This window comes from Penaeus vannamei, chromosome 15 (genome assembly GCF_042767895.1).
Source record: "Penaeus vannamei isolate JL-2024 chromosome 15, ASM4276789v1, whole genome shotgun sequence".
Lineage (NCBI taxonomy): Eukaryota > Metazoa > Arthropoda > Malacostraca > Decapoda > Penaeidae > Penaeus > Penaeus vannamei.
This window is the reverse complement of record NC_091563.1, coordinates 4,420,985-4,430,984: the sequence shown is the minus strand read 5'-3', so window position 1 is coordinate 4,430,984 and position 10,000 is coordinate 4,420,985. Positions and strand designations below refer to the sequence as shown.

Below are 10,000 nucleotides of genomic sequence, written 5' to 3'. Positions count from 1 at the left end.
GCTCAGCAGGACCTTCGTTGGAGAAGGCGGGGTTGTCGTGGCCTTGTTTTCCGTTGGCGAGAGCAGTGGCCTTCAGGTTGTCTTCGCCTCGGCCTGTGGAAGAGCAGTGGCAGGTTCTTATGCATAAACTCCTTTAGTCACCAGTCAACAAACGAGTCCAAAAATTTTCCCTTCGTATGAAACATAAAATGTGAAAATATCAAAAAGAAGTTTTAAAGAAAAATTATATCAACTCCCGTGATTAATGCTTTGACGATTATCGAACGAAAAATGAAGAGAATGACCGATGCCTCCACAAGACGTCCGAGGAGGAATGCAAGAGCAATGGCAGCTTCGACTTACCTGGTCGCCTGAAGATGAGCTTCTCGAGGCCCAAGACTGGAGCCTCTGCCGTGAGCGAGACCAGCACAGCCACGACGATGGATATGAAGATTGTGCCGCAAGCCTGGATGACCTAGACGGACAAAAGATATATTCTGAGTAATTCATTCACAGATATTAGAAAAAAAATCAATTGACTATGCATTTTCACATACTTAATTGTCTTGTTTGCAAAGAATACAAACAAACCTTGTCTATATGCGTAAAGTAAGTAAGTTCTTTAAGGCTGTAAGCCCAGAAGATCTGCACAGGAATGGCGACGAGGTACATACTGTACGTAAGGCGGGAGAGCGGCTGCCACGAAGGGTGGGAGAGAAAGTCGTTGACGACACCTGCAACAGCCACCTTCGTTAGTTAAATAAAACAGGCATACTGTGCTATTTATCGATAAGGAATCCACGTAATAATGCATCCACAACACGCCCACAGTGTACACACATCTCTTGTCCCGCTGAAGGACAAGCACAAACCTCCGTAGCCGAAGTGACAAGCCACCACCACCCAAGCCAGGGCGGCGCACCAAACACCCCTGTGGAGACCGCCGTACAGGACCTGGGTTACAGGGTCGTAGTAATAGGTGGTTTGCAGCTGGTTGTAACTCCACAGGCCGAACAGCACTGACAGAGCCGAGAACGCGGCTACCGTCCAGCCAGTTAATACCTGCACCTAAGAACGAGGACAGTAACGTGTGAAATAATGGAATGGCTGCAAAATTTCAATATTATGAAATCTCAAAATTCACTTTATATTCAAAATATTTGTAAGACTGAATACTCTCTGAATATTACAGGTGTCAATTTAAGTTTGTTTGATCCTTGTTCAAAGATGATGTGGCCAGTCCAAATCCCCACGATGTAGGCACTCATACGGCACCACGGTGTAAAGTACACCATATTTTGATAACCAATGGCATCGACTTCACTGTTTATTGTAAGAAAAAAAAATTAAGTAATCGGAAAAAGACAAACGGCTAATCCAAACAATTTCTCAGACTGAGAGAAGCAGATACTCAAGATCTCAAACACGATGGATGACGCTTCTTTGTTGTAATTGTTCTACAGACACTTTGAGGATGGCTAAACATTCGTGTACTCAAAAATGATCGTGTTGGCCTGAAATTGCAGCGTAAACAAAACCTTGTCAGGAAATCCGTTGGATTCATGAAATTAGAAAGGGGGGGGGGGTTAAGAAAACAGCAAGAAAGGCGTAACTTACTCGGCACCGGCCGATATTGACCCTGGAGGAAGGTCGTAGGCGTAGATCACAGCTGCTGGGACTATGAAGGACACCAGAGTTACCAGGAACAGCAGAATCTTCCCTGGAATAAGGAGGAATTGGAATGCTTTCTTTCTGGGACTACACCATCGGGCAATCAGAGCAATAAAACGAGGACTAATATTAACATACAAATCAGGCTCCGACAGAATTACACATGAAGAAATACGGCAAGCAATGAAATGGTGAAATGAAGTAGACGGAATATATACTGAGGTAGACTTCAGAATTTCGAGGCCCGGGCAAAGGCAGGAAGGACAACAATACCTTTGGAGGGATAGAAGGCGAGGGGCAGCAGCACGAGGGGAGCCACCAGGTACAGCTGGGTGTCCACGGCGGTGTACCAGCACTGGCCGAGGCACTGAAGGCCAAGGCAAGGGAAACATAATTGTGTGTATATATATAAGTATATATACTTACATATACATGTATATTTGTGTTTGTGTGTGTAAATATACATATAAATATATACACACACGTACATGGACATATATTTACAAACATAAATATGTGTATTTTTTTACAAAAGGTACTCAACGGCCTTCTATATAATAGTGTAGTTAAATTACGGGTGGCGATATACTGATTGGCTTCATACTTTATTTGAAGAGAATGCGATATCTATAGAGAACACTACTAGGCTGGCGGCGGTGCTGAGTGGGTCCTTCCCGGCTGCTGCCCTCTCCTGGGCCAGGGTGTATGAGGGAGGTCAGGTTCTCCTGACCTCTTATAAGCCTGGGGGCCGCCCCAAGCTATTCTTAGAGAGCGTGGCCTGGATACGCCTCGAGGGAGGAACTTTCAGGGGGACCCATGCCTCCCAGCCACATGTATAACATCAAAGAGAACCTGACCTCACACACCCTCGGCGACCTTTCCCGTAACCGGGAGTGACCACTCACCCGCGGTCGGCCGTACAGCCGAATCTCCGGCGGCTCGACCTGGCTCTTATACTCAGCAGTGAGCGCCGGCATATCATAGTCTCTCATATCGTGTTCTTTCCAAATAAAGTGTGAAGCCAATCAGTGTATCACTAACCGCCACTAGTTATTCAAACTACACTATATAGAAGGCCTGTTAGAACCTTTTATATTTGTATACACACACACACACACACACACATATATATATATATATATATATATATATATATATATATATATATATATATATATATATATATATATATATATATATATATTTACGAGTTTGTGTCAATATGTATACAAACATACACTATATACTAAAATTAGGACAAAACTTCAAAGACCTACATCAAGTGCCTCATTGGTGACCTTGTCAATGCCAAGGAAGTTGTCGACGTACAGGACGTCCATCCACCAATTCTGCGAGCACATCGTCGAATATGAATCTGCCCCAAAAGCCAAGGGGCCCCAAGGGAGGAACCTGAACAACGTCGCCGCGAACAGCACAACAAGAGCGATTGGAGGCGTTAATCTGAAAAAAAGAAAAAAAAAATACTGAGTAAAAACATAGGGAACAGGGAAAATAAAATCAACAGAGATAGAACATAATGTCAAAACACCGATGAAGCAACATTCACGAACACAACTTCGCAGCAGTACCTGATGAGTCTGTGGACGTAATACATAATGATGTTGAGTTTGCCCGTCCTCTTGATCTCCCTCAGGACGCCGTAGGTGACCAGAAGCCCCGACAGGAAGAAGAAGGAGTCCGTGCTCACCGTGGCGTTGAAGATGGTCTGGAAGAGCAGTCCGCTCGTCCACTGCGGAGGAGACGCCATTCAGAAAAGACTTGATGAACAGATGCGCCGTACAACTATTCGTCATTTTATAACTATACGGAAAGATGAAACAGCGCCGTACCTTTCCTAAGTGTAGCAAGTTGACAAGGAAGCTAATATCGAAGGAATACTGATGGCCGACGATCACCCAGGTCATAGACAACACTCTGATGGAATAAGGGAAAATGCATATGTAAATACAGAAACAAAAATGTCCACCCATGCCCAGAACCACACACACATACGCACACATATATATGTATCCATTTATATGTATATGCATACATACATATATATATATATATATATATATATATAATATATATATATATATATATATATATATATATATATATATATTTACATATATATGCATGCATTTATATGTATATACATATATACATAAATATATGTATAATTACATACATATATATAGATAAATGTATGGATAATTACATATATTTATGCATATACATATATGTATATCCATGCGTATGTGTTTGTCAACATGTGAGATGGACTTGAGGTGAGTAATGAAAGTGGTCTTGGCTTTTGGCTATATTCGCTTCAGGGCAAGTGGATATGAACTCCCTTCCTGGGTGGGTGCTTGCTTCTGCTGACTGGTCAGATTCGTCTTGCCGTGACAAGGGGTGGGGGGATTATAAGGACTTGCTCAAGGTGGAAAAGTCGGTCACATAGAAGTCACTTGGGCAAACCAGGCTCAAGAGAGGAAGGTGCAAAGCAGCTACTTCCTGTGATATTATAGACTCAGGAGACCTGCAACACCAAGGTACTGCCTTTGTTCAACCAGGGACAGAGGTGTGGAGCGCTACCTTACGGATATAGTTTATATCGTTTGCAATGTAAACAATACACTAAAGGGTAGATGGTACCTACTTCACATTGCTTTCACCATTTTCACTTCTGCTGGTATAAACAAACACCTTCAGGGCCACCGCACGAAAGGATGTTTCATCAGACAGGCAGAAGATAGACACAGAGAGACAACAGACATCAACAGGATCTAGCTCTCCACTACTCTGCCCTTGGGACCTGTGGACACCGAGTCTCTAGGTTGTCTCACATCATATACCTTCCATAATAAAACTACATGCCAAGAGCCCTTTCATTCATCTGCACTAAAGCCACCCTCTCTCATTGACATCTGGTGGCAGCGGTGGGGTATGAATAAACACACATAGGCGTAAGAAGGTATTTTGAAGTGGGGGGGGGGGAGAAAAGTAGGTTCCCTCCCAAAATATCCTGGGAGACTGCAGGCTCTTGGCGGGGTCCAGGGGAAATGCCTCTGTGAGGGGGGGGGGGGCGAAATCCTCAGAAGCTCCTTGATTTGAGCAGTTTTAAAGAGATAAACATTAATTTCTGCACTAAAATGACAGACATTTTCATTTAGCTTATATTTGACAAAATGGTTAATTAATTTTGAACACCATAATCAGTTGTAATAGCCGCCCTCTCAGATGCAAGGTGTCAGTGTCCTCAACAATTGGGTAACTAAGGAATTGCACAATTTGTTTGTTTACAGGGAATGTCCTCGGAAGGTCAGTAGATGGTAGAAGTTGGGTCCCGCCACACCTCTATTCTAGGATGAGGGGGTGGTCGCCCCCCTGTCCCCTTTTTCCTATGCCTTTATACATATATGCATAAGCTCACATATATATGTACATGTACACACACACACACATATACATACACACACACACACACACACACACACATATATATATATATATATATATATATATATATATATATATATATGTATTTACATATACATTATATATAAATATATATACACACATATATATGTATGCATATATACATACACACACACACACACACACACACACACACATATATATATATATATATATATATATATATATATATATATATATATATTTGTGCGTGTGTGTGTGTGTGTGTGTGTGTGTGTGTGTATACATACATACACACATATTTATATATGTGTGTATGTATGTATATATGTATAAATATATATATATACATATATGTATAAATATACACACATATATGTATATGTATCTATATAGGTATATATACATATATATACACATACACACATATATGTAATATATCATAACCAACATTCGGAAGGTAGCAGTTCAGACCTGTCGCAGACCTGTGACTACATCACCAGAGGAAATAGCTGCTTTGCACCTTGTTCGCCCAAGCAATTCTCATCCCCTGGAGCAAGTCCTGCCAATTCACCCCCCTTGTCACGGCTGGAAGAACCAGACACTCCAATCTGCAGAAGCAAGCACCTGCTCAGGATGGGAGCCGCCGGATAAAAGTGGGACGATCTCACGTGTCACTGACATATATATATATATATATATATATATATATATATATATATATATATATATATATATATATATATATATATATATTATATACATGTACATATACATACATGTATATATATGTATATACACATGTGTGTACATGTATATATCTGTATGCATATTCATATATATATATATATATATATATATATATATATATATATGTGTGTGTGTGTGTGTGTGTGTGTGTGTGTGTGTGTGTGTGTGTGTGTGTGTGTGTGTGTGTGTGTGTGTGTGTGTGTGTGTGTGTGTGTGTGTGTGTGCGTGCGCGTGTTTGTGCGTGTGTGTTTACGCATGTGCGTATATTTATGTATATTTAAGTATACTGTGGACTTGTTATTTATGTGTGTATAATATCTTCCACACATCTATGTCATTCAGTTTGGAAAGACGTTTTCCTAAGAGCAACAAAGGCAAGTCCAGCCTCGGCGCCGCACCTCATCCCGTGCAGGCAGGAGATGACCCCCGGGCGAGACTCGGTCGTCACGTGGAACATTTTCTCCAGGTTGGTGTACGGCGAGAAGGGCAGCAGGAAGCGAACGCCTGCGGGGAGCCGTGCAAGGGACTGGGTCAGGGAGTGTTCGGATTTTAGGATCTCCCTCTCTTCCTCATATATATATATATATATATATATATATATATATATATATATATATATATATATATATATATATATAGTCATTATTCATAGATAAATAAATATACATACATTTGAATATATTTGTATCTATATATGCTTCTATGTAAATATCTCTCTCTATGTATATATATATATATATATATATATATATATATATATATATATATATATATATATATATATATATATATGTATATATGCATAATGTATATACATGTATAATGAAAAAAACAAACATCGCCACAGGTATCGTTTCTAACTAGATAATCGGATATCAAATGCTTATATGATAATAATGTAACATCACTGACCCGTCGCAGGCGCCGTCGAGTTGGCCCGGAGGTACAGGTCCGCGACAGTGCCGGCCGCCATGAGAGCCAGCATCACGCTCAGGAAACTTCTGCAGATGAAAGTAGGCCTACGTGAGGTCAGCTTGTTTAAGAATCGTGAGGCGCCAAGCAGGCCTATGTGATGGGATCAGATCAGATGCAGGACGAAAGTCTCACTCACATCATAGCGATATCCGCCGCAGTGAACTCCGGCGCTTCGTCCAAAGTCTGGCAGTAGACGTCCGCCACTTTGCGTCCTCCGACTGCAACACTTAGGCTTTTCTGGCCACAGAGAAAAGCGAATTACGTGAATATCCCCCTTATTAGGGAGGCTTCGTTAGCATATTAAATAGATATTGTAATTTTCTTGTAAATGAAAATTGGTGTTTTGTTTTGGATAAGAAAAAGGGCAAGAAAAATAGTATTATCAAAAACAGATGTCAAAAAACAAAGGAAGTAAAAGTAAGTATAGAATAGTAAATATAAACAAACAAAATACTATATGTTCTTTAGTGCAAAAATTAACTGAATAGGTAGATGAACTAAATACTATAAACAAAATACCATTTACCAGAATGTTGGAACAGATCTTTCCCAGCATACTGTGTAAGTACTAAAACGATTGTCTTTAACATACCGCCATGTCTTCCTCTGAGCAGACGTCGGGTATGCATGTGCTGTATTGCGTGAAAAGTCCGATTTTGACGTTGGCGGAAGCCTGGGCGACACGCAGCATATCGTCAATCTTCGTTCTTGTGCCGTTGTAGCCCGGGTCATCGCTAACAAGAGACACACGAACGGAATCGTGAGTTTGAACATGAAGAAAAGACGAAGCTCAATCGAAGGTTCATGCTGGTGTTCAATATCAACTGTATCTGTAACTCAAAGTGCGAATTTAGATAGTGGTTACTCACTGATATACTATAATGCAGTATTTTCCTGTAATGCCGAGGTTGGGGGCGCGCGCGTGGAGGCACTCGTCGTAGGACCCGACGCCCATCACGATGGGCAAGCCATAGAGGAAGCCGTCGCGCACCTTCGCCCACGAGTCCACCACTGAAAAAGTGGGTGTATGCTTTTATATATATATATATATATATATATATATATATATATATATATATATATATATATATATATATATATATATTGACTGGTAGATGGATATGTGTTTATGTGTGTGTGTGTGTGTATATATATATATGAATATCAACACATAGCAGAGACCATACAGGAACCCGTCACAGACTTTTGCCCAGGGAAATGTTCATCAAATAAGCTGCCTGTTAGCACCCATTTTCTCGAAAACGTGGAAGGAAAAGTGGGGGGCAAATATGTATTGCCTTTTTCGGGGGGGAGGGATCAGTATCTTTGAAATTACTAGAACAGGGGGATAAAGAGAGTGTTGGTACGATTTTGAAGCACGTAATTTGATTGGTCATTCACATTTTCTTTATATGGGACAACGTCAGCAGGGATGGCAGAGGTGACGTCCACCTGGAGTAACTGACCCAGGTTTAACCTCAGGCAGGAGCTTGGAACATCCAGTCTTTACGGCAGGATGATAGATTACCACTGCTTTTGAGGGAATTAAAATGGTTGGGAGTTGAGGTAGCTGCCCTCTTAGAGGTGAAAAGACCTACCTGGTAGTGGCATAATTAGTATGGGTGGGTACACCTACTACTGGTCAGGTGGTGCAATGCTCACAATCTTCAGGGAGTAGTCATAACTATCTCCAGCCGACTTCAACTTTCGGTAGCAAAGGTTTCTCCTGTTCACAAGCATAGTATGGCATTGAGACTGAAGCATGCTTTTGGCTTTGTGTCTCCTATTGCTGTATACACTTCTACCTATGTTTGTTAAACTCGATGTGAAAGAGGCATTCTATGCCAAACCTACATCTGTGGCAGACAAATGTCCCAAACGAGACATTCACATTGTACTGCAAGACTTCAATGTGGTATCCAGTTGTGATCAAGCTGGCTACAAGATGTCTTTCGATCACCATGGCTCAGGAGTTGATCTCAGTTTTTAGAACAGCCTCCAACTCCGAGACTTTGCTAGATCCCAGAGATTGAGGATTTCTGGCTCCCGATATTAGCACTCCAACCTACATCACTGGACTTGGTATAGCAATATGGGTAATTCTGCCAAGGAGATCGATCACATTCCTGTTAGCACTCATTAGAGAATCTTCTAGAACTGTAGTGTTCACAGGAGTACCGAGTTCTATGGCACTGACCATAGACCAGGGGGGATAAATTGGTTGTAGCGACTCGATGGAGCCACCTCTCTTCTGTGGCCACTCTAGGGTGTTTCATCTAAACAGATTGAGGGAAGAAGTATCTACACTGAGGGTCACCAGAACAATCTCTGCCATTCCTTGATGTGCAAGGCTTGGACTCTATTTAGATGGAATAAGGACAGTTCATCAGGAGTCTTGTTGAGGAGATAGAAGGCCATTTCCTAGAAAATGACCTTCGTCCTACTTACCAAACCCTGAGAAACTAAACTCCTATCCTTCCTCGCAGATGACTGCAGCCTGATCAGTGGATAGACAGATCATCTCAAATTATATTGGGGTTTGTGAACACTGGGCTGAGTATTTTGAGCAACTGTATCAGGTAGACCTATCAGCAGTAAGTCTGGATGCAAAAGATGTCGCAATCCCTGTGCAGGATCCACCCATCACTGAGGATAGAGAGGCGATCTCTCAGCTGTAGGCATTTGTGGTATCCCTGCTGAACTGCTAAAGGCTGGGGGTGAACCTATGGCACAGGACTTGCATACTGTCCTGGCTACCATCTGGCAGTCCGGTTCCATTCCCCCTGACCTGTTGAGGGGCGTGATCATCCCTCTCTGGAAGGGGAGTCTGATCATTGAGACTGTAGCAACTACTGTGGCAACCATTGCTTAGTATACCAGGGACAGTTTTTGCCGACATCCTGCTGAAACGAATTTACAACCAAAGGCACCAAAGACCGAGCAGTCGGGATTCACTCCAGGTAAACCCACAGTAGACTTTATCCTAGTGCTCTGAGTCATTGTGTAATGCTGTCGTGAGTTCGGCCGTGGGATGATTTAACCTACATCGACCTCAAAAAGATTTTGATGCATCACAAATTGCTATGATTAATCCCGAGACTATGGGGAATTCCGACACGGATTATTGGTTTAATAGTAAGCTTATATCATGGTACTGTATAGTGTGGTTGGGGCTTGACGA

The 10,000-nt window shown here is 41.8% G+C and overlaps 1 protein-coding gene across 4 annotated transcripts in view; it reads right to left on the bottom strand.

The window, feature by feature from the left end:
• The window catches only part of LOC113810786 (nose resistant to fluoxetine protein 6), a 20,176-nt gene that overhangs the window by 218 nt on the left and 9,958 nt on the right, over positions 1-10,000 (bottom strand). For 2 of the 4 annotated variants that reach the window (XM_070130365.1, XM_070130362.1), the window contains exons 4-18: positions 7,689-7,830; positions 7,412-7,553; positions 6,956-7,056; positions 6,757-6,863; positions 6,243-6,348; positions 3,501-3,585; positions 3,240-3,400; positions 2,928-3,111; positions 1,924-2,017; positions 1,597-1,699; positions 1,170-1,302; positions 852-1,047; positions 571-713; positions 343-454; positions 1-93 (exon numbers count right to left, since the gene is read on the bottom strand). The exon at positions 1-93 is cut by the window's left edge and continues 218 nt beyond it. In XM_070130365.1, coding sequence (XP_069986466.1) covers positions 1-93; positions 343-454; positions 571-713; positions 852-1,047; positions 1,170-1,302; positions 1,597-1,699; positions 1,924-2,017; positions 2,928-3,111; positions 3,240-3,400; positions 3,501-3,585; positions 6,243-6,348; positions 6,757-6,863; positions 6,956-7,056; positions 7,412-7,553; positions 7,689-7,830 — 1,902 coding nt within the window. The remainder of the gene's footprint in view (positions 94-342; positions 455-570; positions 714-851; positions 1,048-1,169; positions 1,303-1,596; positions 1,700-1,923; positions 2,018-2,927; positions 3,112-3,239; positions 3,401-3,500; positions 3,586-6,242; positions 6,349-6,756; positions 6,864-6,955; positions 7,057-7,411; positions 7,554-7,688; positions 7,831-10,000) is intronic. The other 2 variants (XM_070130364.1, XM_070130366.1) reach the window with 1 other exon arrangement.